General features: G+C 47.6%; 1 protein-coding gene across 11 annotated transcripts in view; it reads right to left on the bottom strand.

The window, feature by feature from the left end:
- Positions 1-1268: 1268 nt before the first annotated feature.
- Positions 1269-22232, bottom strand: part of Ambra1 (autophagy and beclin 1 regulator 1) — a 179414-nt gene continuing 158450 nt past the window's right edge. For all 11 annotated transcript variants that reach the window (XM_040284424.2, XM_078046110.1, XM_078046111.1 and 8 more), the window contains 4 exons: positions 20990-21129; positions 12387-12479; positions 10775-10968; positions 1269-2831 (listed from right to left, as the gene is read on the bottom strand). In XM_040284424.2, the coding sequence (XP_040140358.2) occupies positions 2335-2831; positions 10775-10968; positions 12387-12479; positions 20990-21129 (924 nt within the window). In that variant the 3' untranslated portion in view covers positions 1269-2334. The remainder of the gene's footprint in view (positions 2832-10774; positions 10969-12386; positions 12480-20989; positions 21130-22232) is intronic.

Here is a 22232-nt window from a genome sequence, read left to right as displayed (position 1 = left end):
ACTCATCCTTGGCCAGAGCTCACAGAGGTGGATCATGCAGGGCCAAAATTGGACCACCTCATCCACAAAGCCTCCTCATACCTTTGTTCCAAAAGCAACAGTGCAACTCCAGGTCCCATTCTGTTTTTCCTAAGCTGTCTTCCTTCTGTAGGAATTAGTGGCCAAGATGTGTGCTCTGGAATCATACACTACCGAAGTCCAAACCCATGCTCTCCGACTTAGTTATGTGGTCTGTGGCAGTAACCATTTTAGAGGGTTTTTACATGTGGATATAATACACACAGAGTCCTTGTCATGTGATTTACACTAAACAAATCCTTCAATATTTATTTCAAATCCTACTTTTTAAGGTAGGCCTGCCCTCACTATGTTCTCTGAGCAGGAATGACTCAAGATTATAAAGATAAAACTAATTTTTTAAGACTTTGCTTACGAGGCTGGGGCTGGGGCTCAGTGGTAGAGCACTTGCCTAGCAGTGTGAGGCTCTGGGTTTGATCCTCAGCACCACAATAAGCATATAAATAAATAAATAAACAAAAAAAGAGGTTGCTTGCCAACACGGCTGCTGATGGATCTTTTAGTTCAGCCTACTGATATAATTTTCTAGAAAATTTGAAAGTTTCTAACTATTTAACTTTGCATTGTTCTGGAAGTACTTGCTGCCCACGAAACACCCAGGGTTTGTCATATTTTGTTACACCTCTCTTAAGTTGGGGCAAATATCCTTCTCCCACTTTCTAAAATGGCTTGGAACTTGGAAGTGGCCAAGTCCCAAGGACGATGCAGGCTTTTCAGTCACTGTCTGGGAGACACACATGAAAAAGGCAGACCCGGAGCAGAAGGCATGGCACCTTCAGGGTGCCTGCAAACAAGAGCAGCTCTCTGCTGGCTGCAGAGACACCAAGGCAGATGGTCTCCCTGGATTGAAGGGGATCTATTGCTTTTGCCATTTATATCTTCAGGTCCATAATCCTGGGTAGGAAGCGACAAGGATGAGCAACTACTCCTTCCTGCCCACCCACCACTGAGAAGCTGCCCCAATCCACAGCAGGCACCTGGGAAGCAAGGGGTAATGGTCTAGAAAAGCTGTGTGAAGCAGAAGTGGTAGCCCCTTAACCCACTGGCTCATCCAGGGCTTTTCCACTAGAACAGCAGTACCACTGAAGTACCTGGGGAACACCAGAGGCTGGCTCAGTTCCACGTGTCCCCCCACCTCCCAATTCCCACCCCTCCTCCATTTTCCATAGAAACAAACAGAGGAGCCTGGCGAGGGGCATGTCATCATTTTAATGATGTAGATCTTTGGTGTTTCCCTCATTAGCAGTAGACTATCCCCTCTCCTCCCACCACAATGTTTCTATGATGAGTGACAAACAGAAAGGAAATCACATTTTCATACTAAAAACAAAATGATCAGAGCCTTGATTTCTCCACTAGAAACTACACGTACAGTTCAAGATTCCACATGCAACACCTTAAACCACAGACCAAGACCTCACATTCTGACCCGGAGTCTCATCCCCTCCCCCGCCTTGGGCGGGCTTTGGCCTAGGCTCAGATAATACTGACACCCACAGGTGCTACTCTGGGGGCCTTGGAGGAGGGAGGAGCTTGGTGGACAAGCCTGGGGGTGGGCCAGCCTACATCCCCCACTCCTGAATGAGGACCTGCCCACCGTCCCATGACCCCATTCTGTATCAGGGAAGCAGGCTGTCCCCTTCACCCCACAATTATTCCACACCAAGTGTGGAAAGTCCCTGCCCTCAGGAACCCGGGAGCCCAGACTGACCCCTGACTGTGTCTCTGGATGGGATAAGATGATGGAGAGAGGCTGGAGCTCTGGAAGGCTCAGAGATGATGGTTTCTGGGGACAATGCCACTCCTCCTGTTTCTGGGTTCCTGGTGGCTCTGCCCACCTCACAGGTGGGCTGGGCAAAGCTGCCCCACTGGCCTCTGTCCAGGATGGTGTGGGCCAGGTCTGGAAGACTATTCACTCTTCTTGGGCTCCTGTCCAGGGCTGAGACCCCTGAGCCCATGATCCTAGGAGAAAGGGGGGTTCATGGCAAAGACACCCACTTGCTCCTCCATTCACACTAGGCCCAGCATCTTGGCTCTCCTGGACTCCAGATTCTGGAAGCTTCTAGTCCCATGGCGCGAGCCTTGCCCACTACACTGCCTCTGGCCCACTGACTAACTCCTCCTCATCCCCACCCTCTTGCTCCTCCTGTTCCCTGGTGCAGCCAGCAGCGCTTCCGTGTGTACAGTTCCCAGTCAGCTGTGAGGTCCGGCTTCTGCTCAGTGGCTAGAGGGAGGCACCAGTGCACACCATTGTCTCTACCTGTTCCGTGGCTCCCCGCTGGGGCCTGTAGCCTCCCCCCTGCTGCCACCACCTCCATCAGGAAGGTGGTTATTATTGGTCAGGTTGTAGTGCAGGCTTGGTCCCTCAGTGCTGGGAAGGGGGACAGGAATAGGGACAGGGGAGGAAGAAGGCAGGGTTGGCTGGGATGGCTCCCGCCCAGAGGTACCAGGCTGGTCCCAGGAGGCTGTCCGGGGGCTTAGGCCTCGCTCTGTCAGTTGCCCAGGTTCTGGGAGCAGTCCCCGAGAGGTGGAGGGCTGGGGAGAGGAGGTGCGGGCAGCTCCAGACTCAGTGCCTGTCTGGGAGCTGCGGTGAATGCGGTGGCTGACGATGATGTTGTTGCCAAAGCCACCCATGGAGGCCATGGTGGTGCTCTGCTCCCGCTGCACCACAGCCGTCATGCCCCCCTCGGCCATCAGTCTCTGAATCCTGCTGAGGGCATCTTCCCCACTGGCACCGTACTCTGAGCCATCACCTGAAAGGTACGAAGCAGAAGAGAAAGGGAATTAGCTGCTGGCCTGGGCCATTGAGTCAGCTGGCAACTGCTGGCAGGAGCTGGCGGGATTCTGGGCAAAAGCAGGAATAATAGGCCCAATTCTGTTACCATGAAAATCAGACTCCTGAACATGAAACAAAAATTCCCAAATGATCACAATTCAAGACTCTGCATTACTGGTAGAGAAACTGAGGCCTAGGTGGTCAAAGATCCTCAGCTGTTAAGAGGCAGGACAGGAGCTGGGCATGGTGGCAGATACCTATAATCTCAGTGACTAAGGAGGCTGAAACAGAAGGATCCCAAGTTGGAGGTCAGCCTCTGCAACTCAGCAAGGACCTAGGCAATTTAGCAAGACCCTGTCTCAAAATGAAAAATAAAAAGGGCTGGGGATGTGGCTCAGTGGTTAAGAGTCCTGGGTTCAATCCCCAGTACCAAAACATGAAATATAAACAAACAAACAAACAAATAGAGGCAGGGCTGGACCCATGGTAAGTGTTTGCCTTTGATCAAATCTATCCTTTCAGCACTAGAGGCAGGGTAGTCTGAAAGAAGGCTGAGCAGGTGGGCCCACAGCTTGCTCTGTCTGCTCTTGGGTGATTTAGAACCAGGGGATGGGATGGGGAGAGCTGCCTGGTCTTTGGAGAAAAGAGACACCTTACAGGGTGCAACCACAGGCAAACAGCCTGCTTTGCTTTATTTCAGCACTGTTTTCCTGTCCTTTAGTGTTGTTTTGTTTATGTTACTTTCTAAAAGCCCAGGAGGAAGCTTGGGGTTTTAACTGCTCCCTAGGAAGAGTGCTGCCGTCTCCCTCCCTCCCTCATCTCTTCTCCCCGTTATCTTCTAGTCTTCACAAGTTCCTAAGTTACTGTTCTCCTGGGGGTAAATGTCTCCTGACACCAAATATTCAGAGAGAACCAACTGTTCAGCCCAGGTATGAGGCCCCAACCTGCAGCTCTAGGGAGAGAGAAAGGGATTCTGTTTCCTTTCAAGGCTTTCCCCTGTGGGGGAACAAACAAGCTTTGCTCAAATCTCAGCTCTGCCACTTATTGACCAGCTGGCCTTGGCCAAGGCCCTTATTATCCACCTTGTATAGTGCTGGTTAGAGGAAATGAGATCATACACACCAGGAACCAGCCCAGTTCCCAATCAGCCCTCAGTAGGGTAAGAACCAGGTCAACCCATGTATAACTATGACCAAGGCTCTCAGACTGCCAGAAATGGCTCTAGAGAACAACGAGGCTACTCACTGGACAGGTTGGGTTTTGAAGGCTTTGAGCGTGAGTTTTCTTTCCTTTTTTTTTTTTTTTTTTAAGGGTACTGTCAGCAACTACTTTTATTTAAGTTAATTAGCTAACTAATTTATTTATTCTGGGGTACTATGCACTGGACCCAGGGTCTGGCACATGCTAGACAAGCACTGTATCACCAAGCAATATCTTTTTTTTTTTTTAAAGAGGGAGTGTGAGGGGGGGGAAAGGGAGATATTAAAATATTAAAATTTTTTAATATTTATTTTTTAGTTTTCGGCGGACACAACATCATTGTCTGTATGTGGTGCTGAGGATTGAACCCGGGCCGCACGCATGCCAGGCGAGCACGCTACCGCTTGAGCCACATCCCCAGCCCCCAAGCAATATCCTTTTTAAAAATTCGTTTTTATTTTATTTAGTGAGACAGGGTCTCACTAAATCGAAGAGGCTGGCCTCAAACTTGCAGTAGACTCTTGCCTCAGTCTACTGAAAGGCTGGGATTACAGGTGGGTGTCGCCAGGTTTCTTTTTTTTCTTTTTGGCAGCAGTGGCGGGGAGAGGAGTGCTATCATGGGGTACTAGGAATTGAACCCAGGGGTATTTTACCACTGAGCTACATCCCCGGCCCTTTTAAAAATTATTACTTAAAAAAATTGAGACAAGAGTCCAAGGTGTTGAGGTGCTGAGGCTGGCTTCGAACTGGAGAGCCTTCTGCTTTAGCCTCCTGAGTACTGGTCAACAGTTACTTTTATTAGACTTTCTAACCCCTCCCTGCTCCTAGGTCTTTTCCCTTCTTGCCTCATGCACAGTATTTTCACAGCCAAGCTATGTCTAAGACCTAAATCTCTTCCCGTTCTCAAGTGCTTGCTCATGGTTCTCCCTCCGGCTCTGAAACCATTCTCCCCAAAACCATTCTTCTCTGCTTGGGTTTTAAGTGATGTTCAGCTTGCTTTTCTCAAGGTCTTCTGAGAACTGCTCCCATCCTTCAAGATGGCTGCTCTCATTCACTGTCTCCTGAGCAGTCCAACTCCAGCTTCCAGGACTGAGAAAAACCCCTAAGGGCTCTTGAGTCTCTCTAGGCAAAGCATTCTAGCAATGGGGCAGAGGGTAAGGAGAAAGGCTAACCTAAGGCCTCAGTGCTAATGCAGCCTCTACCATGTGAGCTGCCCACGAGGACCTCCCAGGGCTTGCAAGAGCCCCCGCTGCGCTGCTTGACAAGTTGTCTCTGAAGATCTCAGCCTGGGCTGGGATGTGCAGTGGGCTGGCCTGAGGCCTGCTGGTGCTGGAGTTCACCATGCTGGGCTCTGTGCCTGCTGAACTACCAGCTCTTTTCATAAGCTCATTTCTAGGCACATGAAAGGCTGCCTTGGGACCCTAAAAGAGCTGCAGCAGGCATTCAAGTTGGGGCCCTCCCTCTACCATCTCCCACAGTTTGCCTGAAGCTCTGGCCCTGGTCACCTCTCTAGAATCGTAATAGCTAGCGGTGTTTCCTAATGATCTTCTTGCTTCTGAGCTCCTTTTTCAGCTGGTGTCTGTCTATGCTGCTGCCATTAACAGCTCTAACTGGGATCAGCTCTAACTGGGATCCAGTTAAGTACAAAAGCTGTGTGAAGCCCAGTAGCTCCATGAGCCCTCAGAGTAGTTAAAATCTCTTAGCTTGACAGCTGAGGGCCCTGAGGTCCTCACCACTTTTTGGACCACACCCTTCTGCCCACCATCTTCATGGAACCCAAAGGTACTCTACCACTGAGCTACACTCCCAGCCCTTTTTATTTTTTAATTTTGAGACAGTTGCCTAGGCTGACTTCAAACTTGTGATCCTCCTGCCTCAGCCTCCCGAGTCACTGGGATTACAGGTGCGCAACACCACGCCCAGCTCCATCACTCTTTTGAGTACTTTGTACCTGGTGTTAAATCAGGTAACAACATTTACCCAACAGCTTTTACTCTACTAGACCCAGTCCTGCTTCCTGCCTATGCATGCTGGACACAATATGCAAGTTCTATCTCCTTGGTCACAATTCTCAGATTCAAGTCCAAGTGGCCACACTCTTTGACCCAGATGGAAGGGATGCTCCTCTCAAAGTTGTGACAGTGCTCCACATCTCTATTAGTTATTGGCGGCTGTGGCGTTTCTCTTTGAGGCTATAAATTCCTGAAGATCTTAGGCTGAGTTTTATTAGGTTCTGGGGATCATGTGTAACACACAGTCTGACATACAGCGTGTATTTGTTAAATACATGTACAAATGACTAACAGGGCTCTCAGGCTCCACATGGGGCTTCAGATTCATAGCAATTTTGAAAACTGGTTTGAAAGTTGGTTACTCTGCTGCTGAGACATTTGTATGTCTGCTTCCTCCTGGGCTTGCTCTTTAAGGGACAGAACATGATGATGGCTTCCTTTCTGAGCGTGATTCCCTTTCTAACACCTTTGGGTTCACAGTACCTGATATAACACCAGATACAAAGTGCTCAAAAGGGAAAGATGGAGCTGGGTGTGGTGGTGCGCACTGTAATCCCAGTGACTCAGGAGGCTGAGGCAGGAGGATTGCAAGTTTGAAGCCAGCCTAGGCAACTGTCTCAAAAAATCGGGGTGGCGGGGGCTGGTAGAGTACCCTTGAGTTCCATCCCCAGTACCACAAGCAGGGTGGGGAGAAATAAATGTTTTTTTTTTTTTTTGGGGGGGGTACCAGGTATTGAACCCAGGGGTGCTTAACCACCAAGTCACTTCCTCAGCCCTGGATGAGAGATTTAAAAAAGTGCACAAAAAGGGTTCTTGGGGCTTGGGTGTGGACAGCTTCAGTGAGGAGCTATGAGTTATGCTTCTCTCCTGGGAATGCTAAGCTGAGGCTAAGAGCCAGTGAAGGCAGCTGGGATATTCTTCAAGAGGAAAATACACTGAGGATCAGGGAAAGGGTTCCAGGAGCAATGGTGGCACAGAGATTAATTCTGATGTCTTCTTCCTTGTTGCAAAAGTATTTCTCTTATCTTTGAAAAATGGGAAATTATTTAGTTTTGATGTGAGATCATTTTCTTGGCAAGTTCTAAGGTAGATTGTTTTTTGTTTTTGTTTTTGGCTGAGGACTGAACCCGGGTCTTCACACATGCCAGGCAAATGCTCTACCAATGAGTTACGTCCCCAGCCTCCTGAGGTACATTTATGATGGAGAGGTGAGGGTAGGATCAGCAACTTCCCATGATGCCCTGCAACTGCATTTAATTCTAAGCGTTTTCACTGCCTAGAAGAAAAAAGGAGGGAACCAAGGTTCAGAGAGTCCAGAGAAGGGTTGCCCATCCTGATCTGAGGGATACTATCTTCCAGCTTCTCCCTTTTCACATTTGCCTTTTTCTGGCCCAGGGCTCAAGGTGCTGCAGTTGGTCTGGCCACCATCTTTATCAGTCAAGAAATAGGCCCAAGGCTCAGAGGCAAAGCCTCTCTCAGCTCCATTCATTCCTCCTGCATGCCTAGTACATGCCAGCCAGGCAATGGCTCAGAGCGAACAGTGAGCCCAGCCAGAGAACCTTCCCTTCCTTTCTAAACTACCTCCTACCCAGTAAGAGGGAAAACTGCTGCAGGGGCAAGTTCAAGTTCTAGGGGAATTCAAGCTCTTTTGTTAAAGCTGGACCAGTAAAAAAGCCAACACCAGTCAATGGCCCTATAAAGAGTTCTTTCTGAAGTTCTGGGAAAAGCTTTTTATGGTTTGGATCTGGAGTGTCCCCCAAAGGCTCATATGTTGAAGGCTTGGTCCCAGCTAGTGGCTCTACTGGGAGGTGGTAAAAATTTCAGGAGGTGGGGCCTAGTTGGAGAAAGATGTCTCCCTTGAAGGGTATACCTTATTCCTGGCCCCCTCTTTCTCTCTCTCCGCTACCCAGTTGTGAAGAGGTGAGCCTCTTTCCTCTGCCATGTCCTATACCACGATGTCTTGTTTCACTACAGGCTCAGAAACAATGAAGCCTAGTGACCACAGACGGAAACTTCTCAAACTGGGAGCCAAAATAAACCTTTCTTCTTTCTTTCTTTCCTCTTTTTAAGTTGATTTTTCTTAGGTATTTTGTCACAATGATGGACAACTAACACAGAGCTGAATGGATTTGAGAAAAATCATTATTTTTTTTAATATATATATTTATTTTTTACTTATAGGTGGATACAATATCTTTATTTTTTATATTTATGTGGTGCCGAGGATCGAACACAGTGCCTCACACACGCTAGGCAAGCGCTCTGCCAATGAGCCACAACCCCAGCCCTGAGAAAAATTCTTATGAAGAAGAAGTGAAAAGTAGCCAGGAACCCTTTGCTGCTGATGGAATGGGGATAAAGGAGGCACAGGCACAGGACAGCGATTACTGCAAGCAGATGGGGTCCCCACACTGAAGACTGGCCACTGTGGGGTGTGTGTGTGATGGCATTCCCCTTCTACCCAGTCCCAGCAGGGTTCACCTCCTTGACCAGGGTTTTCCTATCCATGTTCCTGCAGACCTGGCTACCTAGTTTAGTTAAAATGAGGAGAGGAGTCAGGTGTGGTAACACTCAGGAGGCTGAGGCAGGAGAATAGCAAGTTTGATGCCAGCCTGGGTGACTCAGCAAGACCCTATCTCAAAATTTAAAACAGGCTGTGGTGTAGCTTAGTGGTAAAGTGCCTCTGTGATTGATTCCTGGTCTCCACTGCAATGAATCTGGTTTATCAGCTGTGGGGAAAGCACCTCCTGGCTTTGGGAGAGAGACAGCAGGGCAGACACACCCATCAGCCAATTCCTCACTCTCCTGTAACCTACACTTCCCTCCCTGTTTCTGAAAGAGACTAGTATGTGCTGAAGACTTTGGAGTCCACAGCTCTCAGCAAAGCTTGCAGGGCCACACACAGAAGTAGCAAGCCATCCTAATTTGCCTTCTGACCAGTGTCTGGGCCCAGGCTCCCTTTACTACCTGTTCTGCTTTATGAGGGGCACAGACAGATAAGGAATGAGGTTCTGGTCTCTTGAGACTGGGAAAGACAGCTTCCTCTCTCCTGCCTGCCCTTGGTCCCTACTACTCAAAAAAGAAAGGAACTTAAAACTGACTGCAGGTCAAAAACAGCAAGACAAAAAAACAGAGGATTCTCTGGAAGGTGAGACACCAGGGGATGTGCTTCTTGCGTTGGCAGCTCCTGCTCCCAGAGCTTCTGTTGCACTTTACCATCAGGTCAGAGTGCCCTCTAACCAGTGCCCTCTGATGTCGGCCCACCCCCCTCACCCACCCTCAGTTCTCAATGTGTACGAGATGTGCCACGAACATAAATCTGTTACTGGGCCTCATCGCACTGAAGTAATCATCTGCTTAGGTGTCTGTTTCCTTCTCTAAACTGCAAACGTCTTGGGGAAGGAGAAGCTCATTCTCCATCCCCCTCATGTGTAACCCTCAGGCTCTCTGGGTTCATCACAGGCTCTCATGGATGCCTGTCCAGTGAGGAGGGTTGGGCACTATTGTCCCCCATGAGCCTGGCTCTCTGGTTTCCTGGAAGAGGCCTACTGGACTCCAAGGCAGCTCAGCATCCACGGAAATCTGCAGAAGTGGGCCTGGAGGATGACTGGTCTCCTCCTCATTGAGGCCCAAAGATGCAGCTGGCTGCTTCATCCAGCACTGCCAGCTGCTCATGTCCCTAGCAAGGGGATTGCCAACCCACAAAGAGCCAAAGGCAGGAGATGGGCTGGGCCACAGACCAAAAAGGGAGTTTGGAAATTTTCAGTTCATGGCAGAGAGAGGGAGAGTGCCCTGTGGGGGACTACAGTGTAGAAAGCCATTCCCTGGGGGTAACATAGGCAAATTTGTTACTCTTTGCCTGATCCACACCAGGGTTTCTCTTCCCATGGTCTCTTTAAAGCAAATGGCTCCACCAGACCTAGAAATGTCTGTTTGGAGGCTGCCTTGTTTGAAGCTGGGAGCAGCAAGGGGGCTAGGGACAGGGGGTAGGGAGAGTGAAGAGTGAGAACAGTCTGTTTAACACAGCTGCTGATGGCTCAAAAAGTGGCCCGAGCTGACTGCTGGGAAGTGCTAATTGGTTCTTAAAAGTGTGAGGCCAGCACAGAGAGCCAGCATTTTGGAGGTTGGCTGGGCCACACCTGAGCTCGGTGAGAGGAAGTGGCTGACAGCATGCCTGGCTGCAGCTGAAAAGAACCGCACGCCACGGTGTAACAGGAGCGGCAGCTCCCTGCCTGTGGTAGCACCACCTTGCCACACCAGCTGTGGAAGACACACTGGCCCCGGAAGCCTGAGCCCTGGGTACATGCCTCTGGGAGGAGAGCTGGCAGCAGCCTCACTTGCAGTCAAGACTGTGCCCTGTGTCCTTGCTTTGGAAAACCAGCCTGGGACCTTCCAGTTTTGAAGAGGGTCAGATTACTTGGGAGGAGCTGAGCAAAGCTGACAGAGTAGTTCAATTTACTGGAGAGGGTGATCCAGCTCAAGAAATAATGTCCTTGTTCCTGTTTGAGGTGCCTCCAACTGCCACCAGGTAGGCATTACCCAAATCTATGGAGTCCCCTTCCTTACTGGGGAGTAGCATTCATGCAGCACCCTCAAGCCATGCAGAGGGCCAGGGGTCTTAGGGTACTTTCTAGGGGGGGGGCTAATGATGCTCCCAGCAGACCACCCCCTAGACACATTTCCCCTTTTAGCAGCATATATATCCTACCTTCACCAGGACCCGAGGCCACCATCCCTGGCTCCTGTTCCTCCCTTTCAGTCTGTGTTTCGGCATTCTGCAACTGAAGAGCCAGAGTCTGGGTGCCCTGAGATGTCACGGAGGTGGTGGGGTTCCGGGGCTGCAGTCCAATCGCATTCATCAGACCCATGTCTCTGTCTGTCCTCCAAGTGGCTCTGCTGGTTCTAGGGAGAGACAGACAGACTGAGGTCAGACTTGGGATAGCAACCTTCACAGAGCTCTGAGGCATCTACCAATTTGCAGGATATGGCATGAGCCAGGACTGCAGGCTGAGAAGAAAGCCCTATGCTTCCACTGCTAACTGCATCCACTCTTCTCCGAAACCAGCCCCTGATCTGTGACAATGAAAGAAGGCCATGGAATCACCAGATCCTGCACACCTAGCTGGTTTAGCCACTCCTTAAACAACAGGCTAAAGGAGGGTTGATCTCAAAAGATCTGTAATCAGATTAAGGAAGCTACTAAGAAGATCTGTGAGACAAAGAGTAAGGAAGTCCATTCTTCTTCTTCCTCTTCTTTTTTTTTTTTCTTTAAAAAAGATGGACACAATATCTTTATCTATTTTATTTATTTATTTTTTATGTGGTGCTGAGGATTGAACCCAGTACCTCACAAGTGTGAGGTAAATGCTTTACCGCTGAGCTATAACCCAGCCCCAGGAAGTCCATTCTTAATTTTACCTTCCTTCTAACTACATATGATAGGACTCCAATTTAAATCCTTGGACTTTCCAAGTGAACTCTACTTTGGAGGAAAGCATAGGACCTCTAAGGAGGATTCCAGAGAATCCTCCTTCCAGGGCCTTCTGAAAACAGCCTCTATTAGTTAGGTGGCAAAACTAGTTGCCCTGCAAGGAAGGCCCAGGCCCAAGGCAAGTACCTCCTTTCATTAGGCATTTCCCAGGCAATGACTTTTGGGACTGCTGGAGCTGGCACCAAAGGAAACCCAACAGTTTTGACACTGTCCAGAGATACTTTTGGGACTTGCATCCAGCTATGCTGAGCAACTCCTATAGGAAGCAGGAACTGTACCCAACTTTCGTTTTTCTCAAAACATTCTAGTCTTCAAGCATGAAAAGAGGATCAGTACCAGATTCCTACTCTCTCACTGGTGCCTGGAGCACCTATTTCTGGGCTGCAGCCCTGGCCAGCTTGGTCCCTGGAGCATGGTCATTTGAGACACATACACATACACACACACACACACACACACACACACACACACACACACACACACACACACACTCTCTCTCTCCCTCTGGCTCAAGGAACAGAACTCATGGGATAGCAATTTTCTCCAGTGTCCTCCTGTCTACTGTCCTCACTGTTAAGTGTGCCTAGACACCACAGCCAGGATGCGGGGAAAGGGTGGGCAGGGCATTCTAAAGCAAGACTCTGAAAGGATAGGTTTTGTTCTCTTTCTTGCCATGGAACACTTTCTCAAATGAAACTTCATGTAAAAGCTTGGCTGTGGAGGAACCCGGAGCCTTGAGGAACAGTCTGAGGGCACTGCTCCAGAATTCATTAAAGGCAGGAGGAAGGGAAAGTCCTTTAGCCAGTTTCTGCCCTCAGTTTCAACTTACCCAGGCCGCTCGCTGCTCCTGCTATTGGAATGAACAGTGAAGACGGTCTCATTCAGCTGGTCCCAGTAGTACTCAACACCAGAATTTAAGGCCCTGAAAATCAGTTGGGAAGAGTGGGAAAAGGTGGGAGATATTAGTAAAGGGTGATAAGAACTCCTTAAAGTTCCTGGGCTTTGGGGACTGTGGCCTCCTGGCCCATCCTGCCTCTCCTGGACAGACTGAGACCAGGACTAGAGATGCTCCCTCATCCGGACACTCAGTGCTAGAGCACTTCAGACATCTGATCTCGAATGGCACAAATGTCTGCAACAGTGCTTCAGTCTCTTCCTTCCCCCGGACAAAGCCTGAGCAACTCCTCGCTGGGGCCAAGAGGCAGGTAACACAGCAATAGCAGATGTAGGTAGTGTGTTCCTGATGTTCTCCAACACCAAGAAAGGAGCTGATGACAAATAAAAGGCTGGAACAAGACCCACTGGAGAAACACAGTGCCATGGACAAGTGACAAAGGGCATGCTCAGTCCTCAGAAGCAGGGGCTCTGTAAAAAAGACAGTTCAGGGTCACACCCCTAAATCCTTCCCTAATGCCATGGGCTGGAAGAAGAAGAAAGGTACCTTAACATTCTTAATTTGCCTGGAGCTCAGAAGTCTAAACAGGAGGTGACACAGTGGTACACACCTGTAACCCAGCTACTCCTTAGGAGGCTGACATAGGAGGACTGCAAGTTCAATGCCAGCCTAAGCAACTTAATAAGACCATGTCTAAAAATAAAACCAAATTATGGCGTAGCTCAGTGGCAGAGCACTTGCCTAGAATGTGCAAGGCCCCGTGTTCAATCCCTACTACTAATCCACTCTGCACGCCCCCCCCCCCCAAATAAAAAAAAATGTCTAAGTGGAAAAAAGCCCTCACTGAATGAGAATGATCCACTTTTTTTTTTGGACTTAGAGTCTCCTTGGCCAGGTCAATGGAACAAACAAATGGGAAAGGTGCTCAGTTCATGCAGACCCTACAGGCATGTGCCAAGTTCCTAATGGAGTGGGGGAGAGAGACCCTCTCATGGTGGTAGGCTGTGCTGTTCATGGCAGAAGAGACAGTTTATATCTGCTGAGTTCTCCAGGCTGCCCACCTCTCCCTGCATGGATGACCAGGCAGTTTCTTCTGATCTCACGCCAGCTTCCAAAAGGGAAGCAGTGGCCTCTCATCTTTCATACTGATTTGGAACCTCAGGCAGCAATCCTGGCTGACAGTTGTCAGTCCCAAAACACTGAACTACTTTGCCTTAAAGATTCCTCCCCAAAGAGGAGTTGCCTAGTATCATTTACTGTGGTGAAGAGAAGGGTACCAGTGGTGGCTGTGAAGTATGGGAACAGAAGAGGAGTTTTTGAGTTCACTGATTAGATCTCTGGTAGAGATCTTAAGAGATACTCAAAACATCACACTGATTCTAAACAGGGTGGGGCACACACACCCATTCTTGAAGAGCGCTGCTAAGGACTGAATGCTGGTTTCCCAAATTCACGCTGCAGCCTTAACCCCCATTGTGTGTGAATCTGAGGGTCTTCAGGAGGTAAATAAGGTTAAGTAAGTTCAGAAGGGTGGACCCCAATCTGAGAGGAGGGTGGAGAGAGGAGAGGAGAGATATGCCTTTCTCTCCCCAGCAATGAGAAATGACCACGAAGCTAGGAGTGGTTGCACACAAATATAATTCCAGCTACTGGGGCAGCTGAGGCTGGAGGATTGTGAGTTTGAGGCCAGCCTGGGCAACTCAGTGATATATCATCTTTTCTTTTCTTTTTTTTTTTTTTTTAAGGTAGAAGAAAGCTGTTATTTATAAGCTGGGAAGATAGCCTTCACCAGAAACCAGCTCTAATGGTACCCCTGATCTTGGGCTTCCAGCCTCCAGAAATGTGAGAAAATAAATGTGTTATTTAAAGCATCCATGGCTATTTGTTATAGCAGGGTAAGGGGACTGTGGTAAATTCTAGTAAAAGCTAGCTTTTAACCTAGAGACTTGGGTCACCCTCCTTAAAAAAAGAACTTACTCCACAGAGAGTAAACAGATCGAAGTTAGGGGGTTTAAGTATAATCCAGAAGAAGGTAAATTTGGGGAGACAAGTGAAGGGCTTTCTTTCTAAACAGGAAAGGCCTGACAGACCTAGATGAGAGGGTACTGCACAAGGAGGCTGTGCCACCTCAGACAAAAGGCAGCAGGACCAGGCCCCAAGGCCCCAGATCTGAATGGCTTTAGGGGAGGGGGGAGAGACCTAACATTATGGGCACAGGTACATTTCTTTGCAGGGAGAGACCACAGCAAAACAGAGGAGCTCTTCCTTTCCTGCTCTGCACTAACCCCTTTTCCAGCTCCTGTCGGAGGCCTGCTGGGCTGCAGACCTGCTGTGATATTGAGACCATTCCTTTTAATGGTCGTTCAGTGGGGGAAAATGTGTGTGTGCAAAAAAATAAAAAGCAGTGTTTCCTTCCTCCTCTAAACACTCAGCTACTTCTTTGAGACTGAGGCTTTCTGAGAACAAGACTAGCACTTGAGGGCAAAGGTGAGAGCAGGTGACCTTATGTTAGGAATTAGGCAAACAGCCAGAAGTCAATCGTCAAGGCCTCCCAAAACAGTCATCACTGCTTTTTTGGTGAGCGAACCCTGGCTGCATTAGGCATTATGTGAAGCCAGCTGCCAGGAAACCTCTCATTTACAAACTTGTCAAGGTTTTATTGACAGGTTGAAATACCATGTAGGCCCCTGCCAAATCTCTCCTCTGTAATTCTTGCTAGCCAGGGCTGGTTAGTGACAATAAACTGTTTGCACCAAATGACAACAAACAATTATGTATTGACCAGGAAACTTCCTCCTGATCTCATAAAGGAAGCTGTGAGAAGGTCCAGGAGCTAAAAGGGGGTATCAGTCCACATGATAGTTACCCCCTCAAATGTGTTCCACTCAGGCAGCATGTACCATCAGCTAGAAACACTGGGCTGGACTATCTATCTATCTATTGTGGTATTGGAGACTGAACCCAGCAGCTGGCCATGCTAGACAGGTTCTCAACTACAGAGCTACAACCCCAGTCCTTTTCATTTTTATTTATTTAATTTTTTGGGTACTAGGGACTGAACTCAGGGGTGTTTCACCACTGAACTGTATGTCTAGCCTTTTTTATTTTTTATTTGGACGCAAGGTCTCACTAAATTGCAGAGGCTGACCTCTTCCTTGGTGTCCCAAGTTGCCAGGGTTACAGGTGTGTTCCACCATGCTTGGCTTTATTTTGAGACAGGATCTCAGTGAGTTGCCCAGAGAGGCTGGGATTATAGGTGTGCCCAGGTTTGGCTACTCAATGAAGAAGTTCACCAGCAAAGAGAACAGGAGCTCCGGCCACTGTAGCAATGTGCTGTTCCACTCGCTTTCTACTTCAGGTCACTCTCCACAAACAGGTCTGACCCTAACCGGATCTGCTCTACATCTGTAGTCAGCACCTGTTGACTGATTTCAATTCCCAGCACTGTAACAAGGAACAGAGGTGAAGATAACATCTCTGGCTACTGAGTCTTAGTGTTCAGTGTCCAATGTCACTGATTTCTGTCTTTAAGGTAAAGAATGACCATAACCAACATCTTCCTTCTTGGTTCTTGGTGAAAATGAGTCACCAGGGCTGGGGATGTGGCTCAAGCGGTAGCGAGCTCGACTGGCATGGGTGTGGCCCGGGTTCGATACTCAGCACCACATACAAAGATGTTGTGTCCGCCAAATACTAAAAAATAAATATTAAAAAAATTCTCTCTCTCCCTCTCTCTTAAAAAAAAAAAAAAAAGAAAAAGAAAGAAAAATGAGTCACCGTTTGCTCTAGATTCTTTCTGGGAGTTAAGACAAACAAAAGGGATGAAGAAGAATGGGAAGGCCAGTCAGGAGCAGTCTGTTCAAGTGGATTTCCATTTAACACTTGGCCTCCTGCAGCAGCACCTGTGAGTTGGGATGGGCTCAACAACTTCTTTACTGCTGGGAACTTCTTGGGCTTCTTAAATATGAACAGCCAGCCTGGCTTCCTTTGAGGTCCCATACTTTCTCTACACAACTTGTGACTCTTGAGCTTTCCAATGTCTGGGGAATACTCCCTTCGAGAACACTCTTCTTTAGGCCTAGATGTAAATGTCTCCTTGGAAAGAAGGACTGATCCCAAGAGACCAGCATTAGTGTGGGGGCACCTGGTTTCCATGGGTCAGCTTCAGAGGATGGACTCTCTGTAGCCATTCTGGTAATGCTTGATTATAATTACTATTTACAGTGGTAGCTCACTCTAAAGGGGCAGAATTGGGGCTCTGTCAGAAGTCCCACACTTGGCCCACAAGCCACATACCCCTTCTCAGTCTACTTCCCTTCTGCCACTAGTGCCTCCATCTGTCTTTTGAACTGACTCTGAAAAGCAGTGGTCTTCCTATATACACCTCCCTTCCACCCCCATTTATAGGACCAATCTATGAAGCTGTAAGTGAGCAAGCACCCCCATCTCTATGGTAGTCAGCCCCAGGCCCAACAGCAGCAGCCTGGGACTTCTCCCAGAGTAGGTGGGGGAGCAAACCAAGGAGAAGGGCACGCCTCGCTGCTGGCAAGGGCAGGGTGGTGGGCTACCAGCCACTTTGAAGGCTGGGGAGAGAGGCTGGAGGGCCAGTTGTTTGTATTCTCCTATGTCCTAAAAATTCTTTCCCTGGTGAGAGGGAATATTCTCTAATGCCTTTGTCTACTGTCAAGTAGGGCTTTAGTACCACCAAGAGATGTCCAGAGCTCGTTGCCTGCCTCTGTGCTTGGCAACAGTGCTGAGGCTAAGACAATGGGAAAGAATCAGGAGCAGAACTGAGAGTGCACAGAATGAGGTGCAGCTGCCTGGGCCTGGACAAAGGCAGACAACCACCTGTTTTGGAGGGGGGGCTGCAATCTTGGCCCAGATGGTTGGTTGGATCCTGTGCCCTTGGGAATGGGTGTGCCAGGGAGCTGCATTACCCACGGACAGGCAGTGAGCCTAGGCAGCTGCCTATGAAAAGACAACCACCTTGAGCTCCTGCTTCCCTGTTTAGACCAGAGACCTACCATATACTGTTCAAAAGATGTCTGCATTCCCACTCATCCTCTCATTTCTCATCACACCAACCACACTTCTACACACACTCCAGAGCTTCCTTCTTTACCCAGAGCTTGACAGAATCACAAAATTATCTGTGTTCCTATGGTATGTTTTTCTATAGAAGACTACCCTGCTTTCCTTTTTTCTTTTCTCTTTTTTTTCAGTACTGGGTATCAAACCTAGGACCTTACCTGTGCCAGACAAGCATTCTACAACTGAGACACATCTCCAAGAGTACAGATTTCATCAGAGTTTTAAATGGGTTTTTGATATAAAAAAGGTTAAGAATCAGCTATAGGGCTGGGGATGTGGCTCAAGCGGTAGCGTGCTCGCCTGGCATGCGTGCGGCCCGGGTTCGATCCTCAGCACCACATACCAACAAAGATGTTGTGTCTGCCGAGAACTAAAAAATAAAACATTAAAAATTCTCTCTCTCTCTCTCTCTCCTCTCTCCCTCTCTAAAAAAGAAAAAAAAAAAAAAAAGAATCAGCTATAGAAAAGAGCTATGTATTGGAAAGTTAGGAAGCCAAATTCTGTCCCTGATCTGTCGGGAGGCCTAAGGTGAGTCTTAACTTCCTCACCCGTACATTGTTCATAGTTTTCCTTGCCTAAGCAAAAATGACAGATGAGTTGTCTGAGAACTGGGGAAGATTTGAAGAACTGAGGACAACGTCATGTCCATGTCAAATTTAAACAGTACCCTAACTTTCCAACTCTGAGGTTTTGGGAACCCAAGAAACGGCAACACTATCTTTTTTAGATGGGTTAAATTAGTTTCTTCCCATTCCAAAACAAATTGGTCTGTGATGGGGCACTGCTCCATGTGCCATTTTACTACAGGAAGAGTTCCAGTGGGCATGAGTTCCCCATAGCCCAAGAAGTCTGGGGCCTGCTGAGACTCTAAGACACTGAAAACAACATCTAAGTAGAAAAGAGAATACAGAGGCAAAGCCAGCTTCATGTTTGGGTGAGGAGCCTGTGACACATCCCAAGTATGTGGGCTGGGGTTTTAGACACAGGACCTTAAGAGCAAATGACTGACAGGACAAAGCGCCCCCTGTCTTCAAGACAGGCCTGATTAAATCAGGTCTAGACAATAGGCTCTCTTTGAGAGAGACTCCAAAAATTGTAACACCTCTTAGAACCAGGTTTTCTCATTCTGGAGACACCCACCTAACTTAGCTACAAGGTCAACCACTAGTCATCTACCCAAGAATTGATCCAAATATACAATCTAGGAAAAACCACCATGGGGCCCCACAGAAAGACAGTGTGACTGAGCCAGGTGTGGTAGTGCACGCCTGTAATCCCAGCAACTCAGGAGGCTGAGGCAGGAGGATCTCAAGTTCGAGGCCAGCCTCAGCAACTTAGTGAGACTCTGTCTCAAAATAAAAAAAAAAATAAAAAGGGCTGGGGATGTACCTTAATGATAAAAATACCCCTAGGTTAAATCCCCACTACCCACCCCCCAAACACAAAATAAAGGCAATGTGGATGCTCCCAGTAGCCAGAGACCACACCAGACCAGTTGTGCCACACTCTGATCTGCAGAACACCCTGGGAGAAGACCACACCAAGTAGCATTAGGACAGCATTTAGGCAGAAGTGGCATTTAGTCGGCTGGAACCCTGCAGTGTCCCACACAGCAATCAGCCTGATCTGCAATGAAGCACAGAGCTTCCTGCTCCCCACCTGGCTGGGTATGGAAATTGATGACAAACCTGGCCAATTCCCAGAGTCTAAACGAAGGCCTGGATATAGTCCTTTACCCTCCAACAAGCCAGAGAAAGGGAAAGGAGTGTCATCAGGACAGAAATGTTTTGGTTCCCTGTCCCTTCTTACTCCCTACTTCAAGACCACATAATAATCACTTTGACTTTATCTTAAAAAGTGTTTGTTTGATCCTTCTACTTCAGCCTCCCAAGTCCCTGGGACTACAGATGTGTGCCACCACACCAGGTTTCACCTTGACTTTAAATTAAGCTTTTCTTTTTTTTTAGAGAGAGAATTTTTAATATTTATTTTTTTTTAGTTCTCGGTGGACACAACATCTTTGTTGGTATGTGGTGCTGAGGACCAAACCCGGGCCACACACACGCCAGGCGAGCACGCTACCGCTTGAGCCACATCCCCAGCCCCTAAATTGAGCTTTTCTTTCTTTTTTTGTTTTTTAATTTATCTTTTAGTTGTAGTTTGACACAATACTTTATTTATTTTTATGTGGTGCTTAAGATTGAACCCAAAGCCTCCAATGTGCTAGGCTCAACCCCTGAGCCACACCCCCAGCCCTAAATTAAGCTTTTCAATCTGCTTTTGCTATTATGAGCTAAAGCTCCAAGCAGAAAAGAAAAGAGGCAGGACATGGAACATTCTGTTAGAGATCAGTGGCTTGACAAATTAGGGTTATAACAATAGTCTATTTCCAATTTTACTTCTTAAGTTAATGTCTATGACATTTACATAAATCCAAGCCCACCTGTTGAATAAAAAAAAAAAAAAAAAAAGAACATTTGATGTCTATCCTTTTGCCTGCAGGGACTTTACTATCACCAGGAAACCAGAGAACAAAAGGCAACAAAGGAAAAAAAAAATACTGCCTTAGAGTCCAGAGAACACTATTACTAAAGCAGTAACCCTTACCCCCTGGGGCTGAGGACTGAACCCAGGTCTTTGTGCACACTGAGATAAACCCTGGCCTTTTTATAGATTCTGAGACAGGGTCTTGCTAATTTGCCTAGGCTGGCCTCAAACTTAAGATCCTCCTGCCTCAGATTCCTGAGTAGTTTTTTTTTAAAATACATACATTTTTTAGATGTATGGACCTTTATTTCATTCATTTATTTATATGTGGTGCTAAGAATAGAACCCAATGCCTCAATACATGATAGACAAGTGCTCTACCACTGAGCCACAGCCTCAGCTCCAGATTTCTGAGTATTTTTAAAAAAAATTTATATTTTTTAGTTTTAGGTGGACACAATCTTTATTTTTACGTGGTGCTGAGAATCGAACCCAGTGCCTCATGCATGCTAGGCGAGCGAGCTACAGCTTGAGCCACATCCCCAGTCCCAGAGATTCCTGAGTATTAAAACAGTCATTTGACAAAAAGGAACCTGAGAATACAGTAGGCTCTAGCAGGATTTTTTTTTTTTTTTAAACTGGGAATAAAAAAACCCAACGGTGCTCTACCCCTGAACTGCATTCCTAGTCGAACCACAGGGATTACAGGGTATGAATCACTCTGTCCAGATTTTTAAAAAAGTTTTGAGAGTCTCACTATGTTGCAAAGGCTGGCCTCAAACCTGTGAGCCTCCCAAGTTGCTGGGATTATACACCTGTACCACCATGCTCAGCTCTAGCAGGATTTTGATTTAAAAGCCTTCCCTTCCCCCCACAGCTGGTCAGGCCCACTGTTGACTGCTACTTACTTCAGGTCTAGACCCAGATAACTCTCCACCCCTCACCCCTTAGCAACTCACTCTGGTCGGCAGATCACCAGGTCTCCTTTGTTGGTGCCATAGGCCAGGCCGAGCCCTGGCTCAGGCAGCCAACGGGCAGAGTTGATGCTGACATGTCTCCGCTGATCAGCAGGCATGGGGTAAAGTACATTGAAAACTCTCTGGGTAGGGGAGAAAGAGGGAAGAAAAGAGAACAGGAGGAGAAACAATTTGTTACTGTTAGAATAACAAAATCCAGGGAGAAACAAATTAAGCATAGGGAGGAAAGGAGCCACTAGGCTGGAAATAGGCTGACTTGCAGCTCATGTCTGAGAACTCAGGCAATCTCTGAGTTCTCTGAACTCAGGAAGGGGAGGACCTCTTACTTTTGGTGAGAGCTAGGTTTCTTTTAATAAATACCAGGGGTGTACTTGCTGTGATTTCAGAGCCACTTTGAACCTCATTGCTTAGATGCTAACCTAAGGGAAGGCCCCTCCAGAGCACAACACACTGGGAAAGACTGTCCATAACTTTCCTCTGACCAAAACAACCGGTGAGAGGCAACTTGGGCTGGTAGTCCTATTACCATGGAAACCACAGCACTCTCACAGTAATGGGGAACTGGAGGTGATGGGGGGGCGGGAGGGGGTGATAACATCAGAGAACAGTCTTAATTCATCTAATTAAAAGCGCTGTTAAAATTGGCATTGTTAAGGAAATCTAAAGTGTATTCAGATGGAGGAAGCAGCGCAGAGGGGAATCTTGAACATGCAGGTACATAACTTTCTTCTAGCTTATATAAATCATCATTAAATCTATCTCCCTTTCTCAAAGGGAGAGATTCTCCTTTCAACATCTTCCCAAGCTAGTGTTTTCTCAGGGGAAATCTGGCTGTCACAAGGGTTTGGGATGAAGTAAAAACTTCGTGGTCTCTTTTGCTGCTCACCTGCAAGATGTTTCAGAAGCACCCTTAGGCAGAGATAGGGGCAGGACAGGAGAGGGATGCACTTTCACTTAGAATGCCTTGGTCTTGAGCCCTGATGCGATTGTGTAATAATTTCTCTAGATCTTAAAAAGAGCACCTATATTTAACTATTTAGGGAGATTAAAAGAGATGATGGGAGTTGGGGTGTAGCTCAGTGCTAAAATGGCTTATTGCATGCATAAGGCCTGGGTCCCATTCCTAGCACTGCAAATAAATATATGAATAAATAAACATTTAAAAATTGCATAAGCAAGAAGGACACAAAAAAACTCAACACAATGCAAGCTTATAAATGTTAGC

Source organism: Ictidomys tridecemlineatus, chromosome 4 (genome assembly GCF_052094955.1).
Source record: "Ictidomys tridecemlineatus isolate mIctTri1 chromosome 4, mIctTri1.hap1, whole genome shotgun sequence".
NCBI classification, from domain to species: domain Eukaryota; kingdom Metazoa; phylum Chordata; class Mammalia; order Rodentia; family Sciuridae; genus Ictidomys; species Ictidomys tridecemlineatus.
Note: the sequence above shows the minus strand (reverse complement) of the source record. Positions and strands in the feature narration are given on the sequence as shown.